This window comes from Cariama cristata, unplaced genomic scaffold, assembly GCF_000690535.1.
Source record: "Cariama cristata isolate BGI_N322 unplaced genomic scaffold, ASM69053v1 scaffold7772, whole genome shotgun sequence".
NCBI lineage: Eukaryota > Metazoa > Chordata > Aves > Cariamiformes > Cariamidae > Cariama > Cariama cristata.
The window spans coordinates 22,353-42,393 of NW_009604382.1; the positions used below are offsets into that span (position 1 = coordinate 22,353).

Genomic DNA, 20,041 nt, shown 5'->3' on the forward strand with positions numbered 1-20,041 from the left:
CCCACAGCGTCACAGCCTCCTTCGGGCATCCCCCTGCTCCGGTGTGGGGTCCTCCCCGGGCTGCAGGTGGGGATCTGCTCCAGCGTGGGCCTCCGTGGGCTGCCGGGGGACAGCCGGCCTCACCGTGGGCTGCACCAGGGGCTGGGGGGAATCTCTGCTCCAGGCCTGCAGCACCTCCTCCTCCTGCTGCACTCACCTGGGCGGTTGCAAGGTTCTCTCTCTCACATGTGGTCACTCCTCTTCTCTGTCGCTGCAATTGCTGTTGCACAGTAACTCTTCCCCCTTCTTAAATGCGTTATCCCAGAGGCACTACCACCGCTGCTGATGGGCTGGGCCTTGGCCAGCAGCAGGTTCATCTTGGAACCGGCTGGCATTGGCTCTGTCACACACAGGGGAAGCTTCTGGCATGTTCTCACAGAAGCCACCCCTGTAGCACCTCCACTACCAAAATCTTGCCATGTGAATCCAATACAACATCTCTCCAGCAAAAGCTGCAATTGTTAATCCAGCCTATCTCTCACCATAACTCATTCTTTTGTGAGCAGGGATCACCTTGGAGCAAAATAATCTCTGTAAGTTTTCACTATTATAAGGGGACAGACATAGTTACTCAGCTCACCCCTCAGCCACCAAAACTAGCCTTGCAATTCTAAGACCAACAGTCACAAATAGAAAGAAGGAAGGTACAATTGAACAACATCCATCAGCCACTTGCTCACTTATGCATGAGCCGCAGTTAGTACAACAGGCATAGGAACTTCCCTGGAAATGCTTTACAGGTACAACACATCTCCCCTTATCAAGAAGACTGATTGCCCAATTAAGCAAAGTACTTTTATGCCACAGACCTTTAAAAACCACTCTTAGTCTCAACAAGGATATTGAGGTAAAGTACAGAGCTAAATAAAAACATTAAATACACAGAGCACTGGCTCTCTTGATGCCACAATAACTCTTAGTCCCACCGATTCTTGATCTGACTCTCATCAACTTCTGTGGAAAGTTAGAGGGTGATGAAGCGTTCAGTGCCTAATAACGAAAATCCTTACAAAAGCAGCATTACGATCTGTAAGTATTTTGGTGTTTGGCGACTATATCTAAAATTTGTATATGTAAAAGTGTCCTATTTCAACACCTTGCTACATATTAAAATTGATATGATGCAAAAGGGAGGCTCGTTAACCTAAGAAACTTCCTGTTTTCTTACAAGTAAGTAAAAACAATTGGTGCTCAAGACAAGTGAAAATGCAAATCATCTTAAAGAATGCTAATAGTAGAAGCGTCCACATTTTATCACCAAAAGATTAAACCAGTTTTAGGTTTGCCTTTTTTCCCTCCAAGATTAAAGCAAACCCCCTACAACATCAGAATGGCATTTTTATTAGTTCAAGGGGTATCTTGGGATACAAGGTGATGGGGCTTAAAGTTTACCATTACTCAGGATGCCGATTTTGTTCTAATTATAATAGAAGAGATTAACAAGCCCTCAGAATGAGCATGGGTAACTTTGGCCCCAAAGAAATGTAAGTCATTATTAGAGACTGAAATAAGGAAAGAAAGAGTTGGATATAAATATACTGAAACTATACACACAGACTGAAGTAGATGTACAAATCTTATGAGCAAGCTTGTTTCCTGTATAGTTCCTTTGAATATGAAAATTTATGACTAGTAATTTTACGATGTTTATCTCCAGTGTGTAGAATTTGTTCAGATGCTATGTATCTGGAAAACTCTCAAAATGATCAAGTCACTTTCAAGTACATAACTCAAAGAAATGGAATTTTTTCCATAGGGAAATTTATGCATCTGGAAGTAGTAAAATCTTCCAGTCCTGAAACCATATAGCATTTTAAGTGTTGCTATTTGTTACTATATGTGTTAAGGCCTTTTCACCTCTTCCACTATTTCACTATAAAGGGTAAAGAACCCTTTATAGTACAATTTCTGATCAAAACACAGAAAACACAAATACAGACTGGCAAAGGTGTAGATAAGACTCCCAGAAAGAAGCATATTAAAACCAAAAAAGGAATGTGCTCTGTCTTCATCAGAGATGAACACACAGAAAGCACTGCTCTTTATAAGACCCCTTCCATTGATTACCTCTGACAATGAAATTATTATCTGAATGAAAGTGTAGCATAGGTGCTAGCAAGTTTTTCTTGGACTGCCAGTACACAAAAATGGATAATTTGGTTCTTTAAGGAATTTTGCACTGGACGAAGATCTGAGAAAATTTACGTTTAAAATTATTTTTTCTTTAAGGAGGGAAAGTTTATTTAAGATAGCCCTTGATAGGGCTACCACTAGGAGATGAATCTCAATTCTAAGAGAGATCCTTCATTGCTGCAAAATTCCAAAGCTCAGCTAGTTTCAAAACAATATATGAAATCTACATTAATTGGCATTCTGGTCACAGACTCCAAAATATGCAGCTCCTACACTGAAAACTAAATCAATGAATAGTCTAAGGAGAATGATCTCATAATTGTCTAAACACTGTAAAGCACACTGTAAAGCAGTCCAAGGAATTCCAAGACAGTCCAAATGATGTATCACATCAACTGTACTTCTGGCATTTCATCAAGCACATGGAACAACTGCTGTCAGTGATAAAAAAACCAAAACTTTGAATTTTCTGCTTCTGTCACGCTCTCATAATGAAATAACTGGGTTTTACCGCATGCAGTCTTCCTGTATACACAGGATGCAGACTCATACAAAAGGTACCAGCAGTTCATGTAGCAGGTAACTTGCTTTTTCACATTGTTCTTAATAAATTCATCACTAGTACAAGTGCAACCTTAACGCTAAGACAGGAAGCACTATTTAATTAGAGGACAAGTAGCTGTAAAGCAGTGCAGATTTCCTCTAGCAGGCCTTCCAATTAATCCAATTATGCTAATTAATCCAACTGAGATTGGATTGAGGCTGCCAATTTAAATCAGTGCTGGAGAGAGACCACTACAGTCTTCTTGCCTAGTCTATTTTCCTCATCCACACACATTCATATGTGTGTGTAAATAGCATAAAAAATTAGTAGTGTTTTACATGGCACTGATAAAAAAAACAGTAGAAGTGACACAGAAACTATGAATGAAACACCAAAAAAAAAAGACGTTCCATGTTTCTTAACTTCCAAAAGAGCATAGTAGGGTTTAGCTCAGGTTCCAGACTGGACACAATTTAATTGTAATCAGTATACCCAACCCTAGCAGCTTTTCTATTCAGCAAATAAAAATAAAATTTTATACATTATAAGTACTAGAGCTTTTTAGATATGAAACAACATTTAGAAATTGTAGAACTATCTTACCTTCAACATAGGTTGGAAATGAAGCCAAGCTTTTTCTGGACTGTAATTAAGACAAAAAGGATTTCAAACAGAACACAGCATGCACAAATATGCTTTACAAATTTCTCCATGCCAAAAAAATTTAAAAAATATGTCATATTTATTAGCAAAGGAAGATCACCACTTATTAAGACTTACTATTGTATTTAGTATTTTCAAACTCTAAGCACCTACCTAAATTTAGTGTATTCCACCTGTATCTTTATCTATCAGTCAACATGCCAGGTCCAGTTTTCAGCTACTTGTTGGTGTTCAATAGTATATTAACTGTCTACCAACAGGTGCTCTACTTCTACTAATCAAGAAGTATGCAAGAAAATACATCATATCTCAAAGACACTTGATCTTCCAAATACAAATAAATACACACAGGAATATAAAAATTATGCTCTACTGTTATTATTCATGACTGAAACCACCAGCCCAGTCAGTTACTCATTAACAAAATTCTGTTATTAATTAGGACTGTTCTTAGATGTATCCCTCACATTAATATAGCCCACAAAAAGCTTTCTAAATTTTAACAGGTTAGGTAGTAATCTGTATTCTGTGGGGTAACTGAATTCACTAACACCTCAGCACCAACTATGTTTACACTGTATCAAGTACAACACCACATCTGGTACCTCCAGTTACGTAAAAGCTGAACAAATGAAAAAATCCTGACTTGCATAAGTAAATACATAGCCTAAAGTAAGACCTTACTTCCAACTGCAATTTTATGTGAGACTGTGGCTAACACTTCAAGCACCTGAAAGGTACAACGTTGAGTGAGTAAGACTCACCATTTTGTTATAATCAATAATGTAAACACATAGGAAAATTTATCAAAGAAAATTCTGTGTGGCAATATAAAGATGGTAATAGGTATATTGAAATATCTGCTGCTATCATATGTTTTGCAGATAAGAATTTTGGATAGTCCAAGGATTACAAACCTTTAATGAGTCTACAACTGATCGTATTAGCAGTAACTTCTCCAATGACTGCTTAAGTACAGTTTTATTAAAGGAAAATCTATATATGATCAGAATAATGCATAATATCTTAGACAACTTCCAGTATATTTCCAGATAATATATAGGAAATTATTTTGCTTTACGATGGGCAACTTACTAGGTTCTGTATATTAGTGGAAAAAAACAGGTAAACTAGGAAGATCACAGTTACGCGACAGGTCAGTTGACTAACCCCAAGGAGTTTTTTCCATCATATCAAACAGAAAATGGATGTTACAAGTAGTATTTTTCAACTAATGATGCCTGTCTTCCTATAATATAAAACTCGTGAAACAAAACCAAAATGTGCGTGACACAGACAGCAGAGCTTGTGCAGTCTTTAAGTACTTGCTGTTCCTTACGAAAATGACTAAGCTGTACTGCAAAACCAAGAAAGCTCTCCACCAGAGGTTGTACTAGCAAAAATAAAGATGTCAGTAAACAACTGTCTCCTGCTGCCAAAGCATTTAAGCTGCTGTGAGGACACTGACATGCCTTTTCAGATCTGTGGCTCTTTCATCTCAGACTTCTACAATTGTTTGTAATTGCTGCTGGTGTAGCGCTAAGAGGGGCATTCAACCACTGGACTGGCAGGCCTAAAGGATAAATCCCCTACACACCAGAGACAGCTCATGCATATAAATGCCCTTTCCAAAGTACTTACTTTTTTTTTTAAACAGAGTGAACGAAGTTTGTACTACAGATTTGGCAACTATTCAGCAATCTGACTAGCTGATTCAACTTCTCTTCAGGATACAGTGGTGTAAACTGCCATTATATATGCTTTTATTGCAAAAATTCACACATAAAATTAAGGGGATTTTGTTCATTACCCAGGTTGAAAGATACTGTACTAAGATCACAGGAATAGTAAAGTAACAGGTAAAGATACCAATAGGAGGAAACCTACACCTTTTGATTTTACATATCCATGAATAATGAAACATCAAGGTCCTTAATGTTTCATTACTCTTGTTAATCTCGTTGCCACCTAGTATTATAAAATTTATATTTAAAGAAAAAGTTTTACTGAGACATAAAAGTCATTCTCCAAAATTATGAGGCTGCTTTATCACTCTTGTTCTTGTATTGGAAGTACTAAAGCAGGCACTATTGCTCATCTGAGGGAAACAAACAGCCTGACATCCTACTGTGAAACCTGGTTTACCACCTCTGACACTGTGTGTGAGCACATCCTAAAAACTGAAATGAGTAGCCTCTTGTTGTTTTTTCCTTTGGGTAAGTTTATCGATATCTAAAAACTGCTAAAAGTTATGATATGTACGAAGTGACAAAATCTGTACTGAAGAAAGCTAAAGGCTTTAACAAGCTAACAATATAGCATATGAAAATTTACTGGCACAATCTATTGTTGAAGGATTTAGCACAGGAGAAATTATGAGTTTGTCAAGTCTTTTGAAACGTTTCATTATTTTCTAAATGCAAATACAGACTGGCACAAATACATACACATTACAAGCTTTTTTATCTCTTGATAAAAACAAAAGAAAAAAAGAAAGAATGGATTACGAACTACTGTTTCAATTTTAATCAGTATTTCCAGTTATAGTAGATCAGTTCTTTTCATTGTGGAAGACAACTCATGCATTGCTATCAGTAACAATAAGGTATCTTGTTAAACTACAGTTTCTAAGTGTTTTTGAAGTTTAAAAAACAAAAAAAGCAAATAAACCAAATATTTGCAGATTTTTCTGTTTACAGAGCCAGTCATTCTATACTAATCCTAATACTTTTTATGCCAAATTATTTTCTTTTCACACTGCAAGAAGTTCTACTCACACTTCTGATTTTGTGTTGGTGGAAATACTGCAGTGTAAAAAGCTGCCAGGTGAGGGGGAAAAAAAAAGGGGGGGGGGCGGGGAAGTAAGTATTTAGCTTTTTTGAGGAGCCTGGAGTCAGGAACTGAATTCTGACTGAAAATCACTGGCAGGTCAGTTTCTACAACCACAAAACACAAAGCAGCATAACTTGCTACCTAATTAATTTCATTCAAGCAAGCTTTTTCATCTGACTGAGAAACACTCTTTTCTTTGCCGGAAGGCATTCTGCATGGAAAAAAGAAACGGGATTTTTCCTTTTGCCTCTAATACACAGGTGATTTTCACTGTTTGGTAAATCAATACCTCCCAGCCTGTTAAATAAATTCAGTGAACACAGAGTCAGAAATGCCATGATAAACAGTCTCAAGTATATTAGAAATTCAGTCAGACATCCAGGCAAGCATAAGGGAAAGGAGCAACGAATCAGCTTTTCAAGTTTGTTGCAATTTTAGAAGAAGAGAAGGGATTGTACAGGCACAAGTGGGCAAGGAAAATAAAAAGGCATAAGCAGCATGAACAAGACTGTGGCTTTTAAAAAGATTTCACTCTACCTCTTTATTAGTGGAGGTCTCTGCTGTACTGCAGACATCATGGTGATGTTGCCTACTTGACGATTCAGCACCTCGAGGTGAAGAGGAATCTGGAGATGGAGACTAGACATGGCAAGAAAATTAAACAACAATCTGAGTGAGCAATGCAGAAGTTCTTCTTTCATATTTTCCTCTAACTTGGCAGTGGAAATACGAGATGAGAAGGAAAAAAAAAAAAGAAAACATAAGACAAACACTTTTAAAATGTTATAACCCTTGCTTTTTATCATAATGATTAGATATCAATATCTCAGTGGACTTATTCTGAACAGCTATATCTTTTAAAAAACACCTGTGGTTATTTGTCAGCAACATATGCAATTAAGCAGTTGGGAAAAAAAAAAAGCTGCACTTAGTGGCAGGCAACACTCAGCCAAAAAGCGTGTCAGAAAACTGTATTTTTGCAAGGTGAATGGAGGATTATCTGATATTGGTCTTGGGCCAACTACTTACACTTACTGTCAGCATTCAACTAAGCTGCAGTCACAGAGCTTCCAGTTGTACAAGTACATGCCTATGGCATGCAGGCAAATGACTGTGAGCTTACTGAAGGCTGCAGGCAATGCAGACTGATGTCCTAAACTCTGACATTCTAGGAAAGGAAAGATAAAGTCACTAAAAAGTAAGCTGTGACGGGAGACAGGTGAATTGACCTCGACCAGGACACAGGGATTCAGCTAAAGATTACTTAGTTGTCAAATTGGGGAGAGTGAACAAAAGACTGCAATTTCCTCATAAGCACACATGCTCTCAGGTATAATTAGCCTGAAGTGCTAAAGTAATCTAATCTAAGCAGAGGTAGGCTGCAGTGGTTGTGCATAAATGCTACTCTATCATCTTAGAAAACAACTTTTATAAATTGTACAGAGTAATACTAATGTATTCAAGGAGTTAATGAATATATTCAAGGACTATTCAACACCAGAGTAATCAAAGACTATGACTCATCATCCTAGATACAGCGCAAACTTGGAAAATACTTCACAGTTTGTGCTATGATCTCAGTACTATATATGCTTTCTAGATCAGATTTGCTCGTTTTTCTCCCTTCACCATAAACAATTCAGTGGAGAAACTGTCTTTCCAAGCATGTCCTAGTCATTGATGATCATCAAGACTGTCATAGCAGAAAAACAAAGGGAACAGCATAGAAAAGCAGTATCATGGAATATCCAGATCTGTGTGATTCGTCAGCAACTACCTTGGTAAAGGGAAAGACTGCTTTGGGAAAGGATATTCTAATCATAGGCAATTGTTAATGAATGCTGGTGACACTAAGAAGTGGTAGTAAGGTATCTAAAGTCCAGAGCAGGGGGCACTGGTATGGAGGTATGACACAGGGACACAGAGTGTGGAATTAATGAAGGTGACCAAAATGAAAGAGAGTACAAAGCTTCAACCCAGCAGGCATTTTTCAAGGCAGATCTTAAGGAGATACCTGCAAACATGTCAGTGCACATGCCAAAATGTGAATCCTCAAAGGAAGGTTTAGCATTTAGCTATGCAAGCTGGGTGTTCAGCCCAGCAGCCCACACTCTCCTTTGACATAGGGAGTTCGGCCCTAGCTTTGCCAGCTCAACTGTTTGTCATTGACGGCAAAACAGTCAAATAGTATTCTTCTGGTTTCCTAAACAATTACATGACATGGCTTCTCTCTAAACCAATGAGTCATACCAGAAAAGAGCTACACTTCCAGTGCTCTGAGCTGGCAGCAGCTCCAGTCTAGGCTTGCCCTCCCGCTATGCCTCCACTCCAGCTGAAACACTGAGTTCTATGAAATAGTGTGCAAAAAAATCTAAGTTTTGCCAGCTTAGCTTCACATATACAGGACAAAACAAGAAAATAAAATTCCCTTCTCCTCCTCTGTCTCTTTACCCTCATTCCTTTAAAAGGCCTATCTTGGATAATGACTAAAATATTAGAATTATAGTTAACTAATAAAGGCTTCCAAAGAGTTAAGCAGCAACTCCTTATACAGATTATCTCCTGGGTAAAAGAGCAGTCCTTGTGTCCCCCTGTATTTTGAACTACAGCTGCAGGGCAAAAGGGAGATCCAGCTGTGAAACGGCCCCTGACCAGATGCAGCTGTGAAATGGTCTCTAGAACGCTGGCATGTGCTTGCGCCATCAGACTGAAGGATCGCTCCTTGTGCCGCTGGCATTCACACAGGGGCTGTGGGAGAGATCCGGGCTCCCCCAACTTGCTGTGTGACTACCAGAATGACAGTGCCACAGAGACCCAACTGCACAAATGGCAAGTCGTGTTTACTTAAGGAAGTATCCCCATAGTGCTCACATTCCCAATAGTTACATAGTGTATCTGTATTGGGATTAAATATAAAAGGTGCACAACACTATCAACCTAATAATGACATCAGGATATTGTAGGATTGAGCTTTAAATAGTAAACAAAGAAACAAAGTAAAGCATATCATATTTTAGCATCAAATGTTTCCACCAAAAAAAAAAAATCTTTAAAATGCCTGAAAGCTCTCATATTCATGCACTAAAGTGATAACAATAAATGACTTCATTTAAACCAGCTGGTTGCTGACATTAAGAAATTTTGCATTATTTAAAATGTACTAACAATTACACCAGTAGCACTACAAATACCTTTACTCAGCTCTTTTCATCTACAAAGTATCAGAATTAAGTGACCATCAAAATGATTACCTGGCTTTCCATGTGCTCTGTTTGAAAGTCTGCTCAAATTTTACTGGGGACAAAAAACCCAAACCCAAAACTACCAAACCAAAATATCAAACATCCTACAAAGTTTGCTACATGACATGACGTGAGAGCTGTTCCCCAAAAACACTTGTACAAAAAAACTCAGCCTGAAAAATAAACACTCAGTTCTCTTCTGCGTCAAAATGCATTTTTAGAGGTACCAAATAGAATGCAGAAGGAAAGAATGCAGTCACAGCAACAACAAGAAATACTTTGATAAACCATAGTGGACAGACAAATTGCATAGCTGCTCAGAACACTACCACTAAAGTCTAAAACAAATGCTTCCTGACTGCTTTGTTGTCTGTTAATGAAACAAGTTTCAGAAGCCTAACAAAAATGCTGTCAGAACAAACATAGTAAGCTCTTGCAAAGCATGCTGTTATTACGTGGAGGTCCATCAATGGAATTACAAAGTGTTTTCTTAAGTGCAGTAATAAAAAAGTACTAGTTACCTCATTTCTCCTCTTGGATATCTACTTACATTTTTCTTATGATACTCAAACTGGTACATCCAAAAATTCTCCATCTCAATTTTGGTGTTGTTTGACTCTAACTAACATGCAACCCACTCCACTTGAGAAACCCTCTTTGGTATTGTGCAGAGGGATCCAGTAACAGAACTTGTAACAGGAAAGGATTGTGTTGCATCTAACCTACCCCGGTCAATCCAGCTGGCTACTGAAAAGCACATAAAGACAAACATAACTGACACTGAAACATCTTCAAATATAACTACCTGCTCTTGCTTTATCAAAGCAGTGTTGTTTTACTTGCCTATACCAGCAGCTTATCTGAAAAGAGTATAATCTAGAGGGTCACATCATCACATATAAGGCTGGGACAGAGGGGATGAAATCAACAAATACCTGAGCAATGTGAGATTCAGTTAAACAAAAGGTCGTTACTTATATGACACTAATGTCGACCTACAGGCTTCCTGGCAGAGGAATAGCGAACACAGTCTTCTTGTACATTAGTTCAGAGCAGACAACTGGATAAAGCAAGACTTTTAAATTTATTTGATTTTAATGATAAAAAGTCTTCTGAGAGGTACCCATACGCATTAGGCAAAGGTCAAAGCACTATGAAATATTCAGGCACAACATGCAAGCATAGTCAGATGCATAATTTCACAAGCACCAGCCAGTACAGCACAACTATGGCAGTAAATGTCTTAGGTTTAGCGCAACTATGTTGTGGCATAATATCTACTATGATTTGAACAGTTCGAATTCTATTCACTAAAACATAGACTGAGACCATCAATATACGTTCATAGTTTTTAGAGGGCATAAAGTACCATAAAGAACGGAGCTGAAAGCTAAATTTCCTTACAGTATAACTAATCATCATTACTGATTATTGCTTTAACTATAGTGTTAAAAATGGAGGGTTTGAAGAAATAAAACCAACTCAGAGGTGTTGTACACCTACATGCATACCATGGCACAATCTATGCAATTTAATTTATAACTGTGACATAAGGATGGAACTTAAGTTTGTACTATAGCTGTGGTGTAATTGTAATTGCTGTGTAACTGCCTCTGCACATACCCAGTGCACCTACCCATCAGTTTGCTGGGTGGTCCAGGACCTGTTCCCTGCCAGTTTGTGCACAGATGATACAATGAGTTGACCAGAGACAACATAACTGACTGAATGGCTCACTTCAGAAAAATGCATTTGACTAATTGCCATAGGACCTCTCCATACAGGAGCTTCAGACAGCCTCAGACATTCCCGCAGCACACTCCTCCTGTGCATATGACAAGTGAGAGGCACAATTCATCACTTCAGGGTGCTAACAACCATCCTGGGTAGGGACTCTGTCTGACCCAGCAGCTCCCTCATGCAGTTTCTGCTGCAAAACAGTACATGGGTAAGATACTCGCTGGTAGTCAACAGAAACTATTCCTGCAGATGCAGATAAGATCATGTACGACAGTCCTAAGTACACAGTTAACATAGGAGGTGTTTCATATGTAGCTTAAGGTAAACTATAGCAACGACCACATGTGCTAGAGTGGTCATGTAGGATCACAGATCAGCTGCATTTAAGACCTGAAAACAAATGCAGTTTGGGGATCTTAGTTTGGGGAATCTCCCCTGATCCAGCTGACGATGCCCTGCCAGGACAGAATCTCCTGCCACTTGCCACCACCTGGACAATGAGTGACAATCCCACTTGAGAGATCTGACTGTCCACACATGTTACCCTACACAAAATCTCTGAATAAACTAGCTTTTTAAAAGCAAATACCTTGTCAATGAGTGTCTGCACAACACCACCGAGTTGTATTTCTTCAGTAAAGTTGATTGAAGTTACAAAAACAGAGATTCTGACCTAAGCAATAACTGCGTACCTTTGCCAAAGTCTTTGAAGAAAGACCCCCATCTGTTACTATTACATTACTAAGTCTCAAATACAAAATAAAAATACACCTAAGAATACACAGAGGTTTAGATCTGACACAGAAAAGTCCAAGTGAGCAAACAATACATGTAACTGAGCCTGTTAAGGCAAGATGGCCCTTTATTTTGTCCATTTCAAACAGTCTCTTGCCCACATGAGTCAGTAGCAGTAACCATGTTGAACCACAGTCACACTTCATCAGTTGGTAACTTCTCTTTGAATAAAACTTTAGGTAGTACGGACTCTGACTGCCCATCAGATCACATACACACACTATGCGGGTAGGGTCTGTCCAGTAGCACTCACACTGGATAGAAGGCTGCCAGCACAGCAGGGCTCCTGGAAGCTGGTTCAGTGCTGGTTGTTTCTCTCTCTCAAGTATGGATTTCCTTAGCTGTACCTTCACTTGAACCTTTCAAGTTCAAACACAGCTTCATGTGTCAGTTTGAAGAAATTGTGGATCCCTCCTGTGTTTTCAAAAGACTTTGACTGTAACAAGTGCTGTGCTAGTTTTCAACAGTACAGAAAAATCACTTGAAATTACTTTCACCTTTCAATAATTAAAAAACTTAATAAAAAAAATATTCAAGGGGTTATGTATCCAGTGCTCACTGTAATTTAAAAGCCCGCAACTCATCTGGAGAGCGTTTGTCTTCAAGCAGACTAATTGATAAATTTAAGCTTTCTTCTGTGTGATTGATGAATCAGTATAAAGCTTTCTGCCCTGGATATTAAAATGCTTTTTGTTTTTTAACGATTTTTGGTTTCGGGCTTTGGGGGCATTTTTTTACTGTATAATTTTAAGACCACTGTGTGGTCTCACACAGCTAACAGAAAGATGATCTGTATTCTGTGTGCTCAACCAAGTCTGCTCAGAAAAAGAAAACAGTATGTTATCAATATAAACTCATCTTTATTTAATTTCTATTCTTTCTCTTTTTTCCCCTCTTAGTTCATCTATTACTGAAACACGTTTAATTATTTAAAACAGACTTCTCTATTGCCTTGTTAATAATACATCACTCCTGATGTGGAAAAAGTGAAACAAATTCATCTCCATGAAAACACTTCACTTCTGGAGTTACCAGAATTGAGAAAATCCTGCTACTGAGAACTCAAAGATTGAAATAAAATATATGTAACCAAAAAGAACAGAGAAGCAAAACAACGCAGCTCAGTTCTGTTCTACCAGAATCCTTGTCTTCAGCTCTGAATTCCTGCTTCACAAATCGAAACCACTCATGTACATGGTTTTACTTTGTATTCAGGTTTATTCTAACATTGCATCACCTCAAGTGCCTGCAGAAAAACAGAAACTGAACACTGATGAGGGGGCTTTGCAAAACCAACGTCTTGGCACTCAGCAACAAACTATGCCCTGAAGGTCAACAAAACCTGGCTTTCAGGTCTATAACCCTGTGGATAACTGAATGAATCTCAGAAAAATGTCATGGTATTTAGTTCTGAAACGGAGAACTTCTCCCTCCAAACAACTGTTTTCTCCTGATTATGTACCCTCTGGATATGAGAGGACAGAAACGCTCTTTAAATCCCAGCCAAAAAAAATGTACTTGAGTTTCTGTGTGTTTCAGTGCTTTTCTCATCAGGTCTCTGCACTTCCACAACTAAGCCACTATTCTCAAAGCTCTACAACATCTTGAAGATGCTTTTTTTAGACCTTCCGTACAGTTCATACACCAGAATAGTTAATTGTATTCTGAGATTATCTACTACACAAAACTACTCCCTGAACATGTGTTCATCCTTAAAGTCCAGATCCATGTAATGCAGATGTCTTCTATTTAGACCACTATTTCTGTGCTTGGCTATGCACGTTCACAGCAAGTTTCTGGTGGAGAATCTGAAAGAGAAGAATGATGGGCAAGAGCTACCTAAATGGGATATGAGCCTTCCCTTCCAGTGAGATAACTGTATGCATCTAGAAGAACATCTTTTCCTAAAGGGTATCCCTCTCCACCACTCTCAGACACGCATGTACCATAAGGTCTAGGCTGGTCTCCAGCTATGAACATTATTCAGTATGATGTGAACAGATTCTCTTATGTTTCACATTCAGAAAACACAACTTAATTGCATTTCGACAGTCTTGTCCATCAAGTTTCCTGATGTCACTTCTTGCAGTTGTGCAGCTCTAACGGTTACTGCATTTGAAAAAGATACCCTCATGAGGCTGTATCCAAGTGATGGTCTGCTTTGGTTTAAAAATTTTTCTGATAAACAGATTCTGGAAATATATGTCAATTGTTTGTATCTTGTATGTGTGGCAAACTTAAAAAAAAAAATCTCACTGGACTTACTCAAAGGACACTGACAGAATTTTTCAGTTTTTATCAAATACACAAGTACACCACCTTCCCTACAAACTAGATGTACAGACCATTTCTTATTCAAGTGAAAGCATGCATTACTAAACCAAGGTGCACAAGGCACAAGACAACAAATACTCTTCATTGTTAAATATTAAGCAGATACTTTAGCACACTATTTATTTATTCACAGAAGTCTGCTACCTGCCTCCTACACCACAGGACTACCAGAGTTTACTACAACTGAATTGTCCATGGGCTGTGAACAATCTTCTTTTCCCATATGCCTGCCAAACATTTATTTTCAGGAGAAATACACAGGAATGACTAAAATTCCTGGTAGATTAAACTGTGAATAAACCTAGAAACAGGGCATCTTAAAAACAAACAGATACAGTGATCTGTAGCTTTTTTTACCATCACAGTCACTGCATGTCTTTCCTAACAGTCCCAAATCATACCCAGCTGCAGGCTAGCTGAACACTTCTGGACTGCTAGCTTCTCAAAATAGTCTCTAGGCTCTCCCAACTGGTATTCTACCAAACATTCTGGTGTGAATGTATCATCCAAATGCCCAGCACTGAGGAGTAACAGTTACTTTCTTGTGAAAAAAGGCAAAAGAGGTGGTTGTATTTAATGACACTCAACTGCAAAGCATTCTTCTAACTCCCTGGCTTCATAGCTCTCTTGTGGAAAGCTCCTAGCTAAACAAAAAGTGACTTCTATTTGCATCTAAAGAGGTCTTACCAGTTTCAATATCGTATGATTAACAGTACAAAATGATTACAAATACTTTCAAGTAAGTTCTATCTCTAAAAGCAAAATGGTTTTATTGAAAAACAATGTGAGGACAGTTTTCAAAGCAGACCTGCAAAATAACAGAAGGTCATAAAAGCATCCAATTTGCATCACTTATCTGCAGCTCCTTGATACTTCTGGGGGAAGAAAAAGGTGCCTGCCTGAAAGCCAGAATGATGTAATTCTTTCTTTTCTCAAGGTCAGTGTTAAAATTAAACAACAACTCTGGCATACACCGGCTACACCGAAAACCTTCTGTGTGAGATCCTGTTTCTTTCTCAAGGGAGACAGAAGTAAAATCTACATTTAGATGAATGGGCTTCAAATTTATTTTTATCACAATTGATCACTCATGGCCACTTAGTCAACACAACCTTAGTTTGCCCAATTTAGTGCTAAATAATTCTAGCAATGCTTTGTTAAAGAACGTAGACTGTTCAGACTGTTCAAGAATTGGCATCTGAATCAAAGAATCCAGTAAAGCAAATATATACCTCATCTTCAGTGAAAAACAGAATTCCTACCCAGTCCCTTCTCCAACATGTATTTCTCTCAATCTGCTACAGATCTTCTAAACTATTTGTTTAATTTACTTGCTCTTTCCAAGAACACAGATTGTCTGCACATCTACAACCATAATTTATCTTTGCACTGACCTATACTAACTGTCATTATACATCACTGTTTCAATTACAGGCAGCACTGAAAATCTCAGTCAGATTCTTATGTGATAGACTATGAAAAACATCAAATGAGAAATTAACTTTTGGTGCAAAACATGTGTACTTCAATACCTAAGGAAAATACAGACCGAGAGCAACACCTGTTTTGTTTACTATATGAACATACCAGGCTGAGTCCTGCTGTCCATCAGCGTACCTTAGACAAGTTAAATTCTGCAAGGTGTAGCAAGATTTTGGAGAGCAGCTGGAGTACCTTCAGGAAGGACTCAGTGCTCTTGGGATCCTCAGTCTAATGTCACTGAGACCACTGCAGTACTGGGTGCCACAATCAGACAATCAGGAAGCAACAGGAACTTCTTTGATCCTCCCAGACAAAGACAGCACTTTCAAACAGACAATATGGTGAGCAAAATGTACAGCAAAAGAGTAAAGTGATCTATTTGAAAAAGGGGAGCGAAATAATTACAGCTTTTGGAAATTTTTAAAGAAGTTAAAAACAATTGTTCTTCCATAGGGAATAATCTGGGGAGATTGCTTTAGCCCTCCATGTGACTGCTAATCAATTCTGTAAAAGATACAATTTTAAAAATATTTGTAGAAGTAATTTCTGCTATATAGGGTTTTTTTTTAAAAAGTTTCAGTGAAACGATGAAGAAACAAAAAAAACAACCTAAACATACTCATCACTGTGTGTTTCCAGCAGTTTTCAGAGAAAAATAAAATCTGGAAGCTACATGTCTCAATCAGCTTGCTTGTTTTTTCAGCAAATCAAACCCCACTCTCCAAAAATCTCTTCCCATTTGTAGAATACTAGCCTTCATCGTTGTGAAGGCAGATAACAAAAACCAGAATCCTGGCATAGATCTACACAGCATGTATCCTTTTTCACCATCTGAATTCCCTTTGCAGAGGCTGAGGTGTTTTGGATAGTTCTGATGCATTCCTAGAATGTTAAAATAAGTCACCAAACACACAAAAAGTTCTGTTTTCAGTGTTCTTCCAAAAAAACAAAGGTCACAAAAAACATTCCACAGCAATAAAGAAGATGGAGCAGATGTTTGCAGTGCAGTTATCCCTGAAGTAATAGCATGGGTCCATACGATAGACTATTTTTGGCCAGTAAATTTAGACTACCAGCTCTTTTCGTATCAGGCATAAATTTAATGCAGTTAACAGTCATTTATGAGTTTGTTTTATTAGAAATGCAGAAAACTTATAAAACTTCAAGTAAAGATTATTCTACAGGCAGCTGGAAGCACAAACTGGGAACTGCTTCTCATTCAAGTTAAGTCTCATGCCAAAAGTACAGAATTTCAGAAATGCTGATACTGTAAATCTGAACGATGGCCTTCAATACTTAGGTTGCTGGAGAGTTAATACACTTTACAGTGATAATGCAATATACTGAGGCTCATAACACACTTTTAGAGCCTAGAAGTGGACAAAAACCTGCAACTTCTGGAATATGAATCTGATCTATGATACCACCATAAAGAATATTAACAGACTTCTGATGGAACTGTTAGGATTCTTATGTGACAGAAAACGAAACTTAGAAACCTAAAATTAACAGAAACACAACGATAGATAATAGAAGACAAAGTGTTTGGTACCTATACTAAAAAACTCTATGGCAGTAAAAAATGTAACATTATTTGTTTCAGAAAAAAACATGTAAGGAGCTTCATGTGACAAATTCTTGTATAGTATAACTGGGGTCAGCAGTGCTTCATAAAGAAAAATTTGGCCCACTGAGAATGCACATGCTTACTTCTTACATGCTTTCCAGAGTACAAATTTAAAATAGACGAAGCACTACAGACTTTACTGAAGGACCGGTCACAGAACAAGAACAAAACGCACCTCACTTCACTGCCATGTGTACCACAATCAAAGGAACGAGACACACACAGCCCGAGAGCTGAAAGCCTTGTATACTTACGTCTCCATCTAGTGGCCTCTGGTCGTCAGAGTCCCTGGTTGGACTGATGTCCTGCCTCATCACCCAGATAGGCTCCTTAGGCTCATCAGGGGTATAAGGAGAACGGACGGTCCTTGTCTTCACTTCCTCAATAGCCTCTTTAATATCCTTGATGGCCAGTGAAATTGCATCTCTCTTTTCCTTGCTGTACCTCTGTACAGATTCTCCCAAGCCGGATGTTACTCGAGAACCAGCTGGGAGCTGGCCATTACTTTCATGCCCACCCCCGGCAAGAGCATGGCCATGCTCCAAATTCTGCTCTGCCTCTGGCATGTCTTCAGCTGCCTTGTCTAAGCTCTGGGAGCTCATGCTCTGCTTCACCTCTGCCACAATCTGATCAATGTCCTCCTCTTGTTCATAACTATCCATTCTTGGGTAGGGCGCAAACTCTGCTTCCTTCTCAGGGCTGTCAGACTCTCCATCAGACCGTTCATCATAATGATGAAGGCGGGCACCAAGTGCCTCCTTGCGATAATTGTCAGCTTCCTCTCTTTCCCGCTCATACTGTTGGATCCCCTCCCTAACATCAAGGTCTGGTGTATCTCCTATCTCCTCATACACATGCTCCTGCAGTCCATAGTCAGCATAAGGCTCAGCGTACTGTTCATCCTCTCCTCGGTGGAAGAGCCGATGCGTGTAGACATAACCTGAGTAGGCTGCATTCATGGCTTCCTCGTGTTCAATGGAATGGAAATGTAAGTGGTTGGGCAATGTTCGGTTATGAATGGCCTCGCCATGCTCAGCCTCAGCATTCTCCGTGTACTCCTCAGACTCAGGCCTGTACTGCACTGCATAGGCACTCTCATCCTCATTTTCCTGAATTCTCTCTGTGTCGTAACTGTCCTCCACTGTGGCTATCACATCCCCTTCTGCAGTATCCGTGTGATTGTGGAAACCACTCTCAGTGCTGGCTGACCGAGCTAACATCCCTTCCTCCTCCTGCCCAGACAGGCCCCCTTGGATGCTGTTTGTATGCCTTGGGTAGCGAGTTGCATATCGCTGTTGTTCTTCCACCTCTGAGTGCTCCAGGTCAGCCTCCACTGACTCGTTCACTGCTCCATTGGCTGGCTCTTCATTTACCTCCCCCTCAGGTGGTCCAACCAAATGGTTCATGGCAAGTTCTGGTGGGTAGGTCACTTATTCCATTGACATTTTGTCTATCACAGCTGGAAAGAAATAAAAAAAACACAAACCCTGATGTTACTTTTAAAAAAAAGTGGAGTCACTAAACAGAAGCAGCAAAAGGCACCCTTCCTTCCCCAGCAGACAAACGTTTGACTTCATCAGCTCTGAAGTCAGATGACAGCCAGCACAACAGTATGACCTCCCATGCAAATGATCTCCAACAGCAGGAACCAACAACAATCCCCTTGGGGATTACACTTGTCAATTCTATGGACAAATTCTTTGTGGAAGAATCATTTCCAAGCAACTCCTTGGAGATGCTTCTATGAACCGCTGTGCTGTTTTGATGACATCGGCAGGCGCATGCTAGAAAAGCTAACTTTTGCGAGGGGTTCAACCATGGTAGAGATATGACAGAAATATTTCACCTTCGCTCCACTGCTCTCCCTACAGCTCACAAACTCGGTGCAAAGGAATGATGCTGTAATGTAAAATGACAGATTCAGTCCCATCACAGGAGTCTGCAATTGCTCAGATAAGTGACAGCTATGCATACGACATTTCTTCAGTATGGTATCTTCAGCTGAGCTAGTCACCCTATGCACTTTTAAAAAATCATTCGAAGTAAAAATGCACTCTTAGGATACCATAGGGAAGCACACAACATCTAGATACAACATAGTTACCTTCGTGGAATGTATCTATAATCACTTAAGGTGGCTTCCGCACCAAACACCCTTCCTAAAACACGGAGAAGACATTACTAACATTCATAATCATGACTACATTGAGACTAGTGAGGCATCTTAGCCTTGCTAACTTCGAGTAAAAACCTCAAAAGATGATACAATTCCTAGAGAGGTCTGCCAATAATAATAAATATGCAGGCCATAGAAACAAGAAAACTCCGTAAGAATACAGATTAGCTTCTACAAGTTCCATAGAGCAAACCAGCCTATCTAGCTCAGAAAGTTTCATTTTTATGTAACAGCTTCAGCTATTTTGAACCTTGCCCTTTGTTTTTAAAATGTCATAAAATGTGTCATAAAAAGGACATTTTATTCCCTTTTAGATCCCTAAGTCAAACCATGTATCTCTAAGTAAAATACTTCTGTAGCCTGTGACTTATTGATAAGTATTAAAAGAAAAGGTACCTGTTGGAAGACTGCTAACTTGAAGGATCTATAAAAGC

General features: G+C 39.0%; 1 protein-coding gene across 1 annotated transcript in view; it reads right to left on the bottom strand.

The window, feature by feature from the left end:
- Positions 1 to 18,837, bottom strand: part of APBA1 (amyloid beta (A4) precursor protein-binding, family A, member 1) — a 37,886-nt gene extending 19,049 nt beyond the window's left edge. Inside the window, exons 1-3 of the mRNA XM_009695580.1 lie at positions 17,686 to 18,837; positions 6,749 to 6,850; positions 3,320 to 3,359 (exon numbers count right to left, since the gene is read on the bottom strand). Of these exons, the coding sequence (XP_009693882.1) occupies positions 3,320 to 3,359; positions 6,749 to 6,850; positions 17,686 to 18,837 (1,294 nt within the window). The remainder of the gene's footprint in view (positions 1 to 3,319; positions 3,360 to 6,748; positions 6,851 to 17,685) is intronic.
- Between the last annotated feature and the right edge of the window lie 1,204 nt (positions 18,838 to 20,041).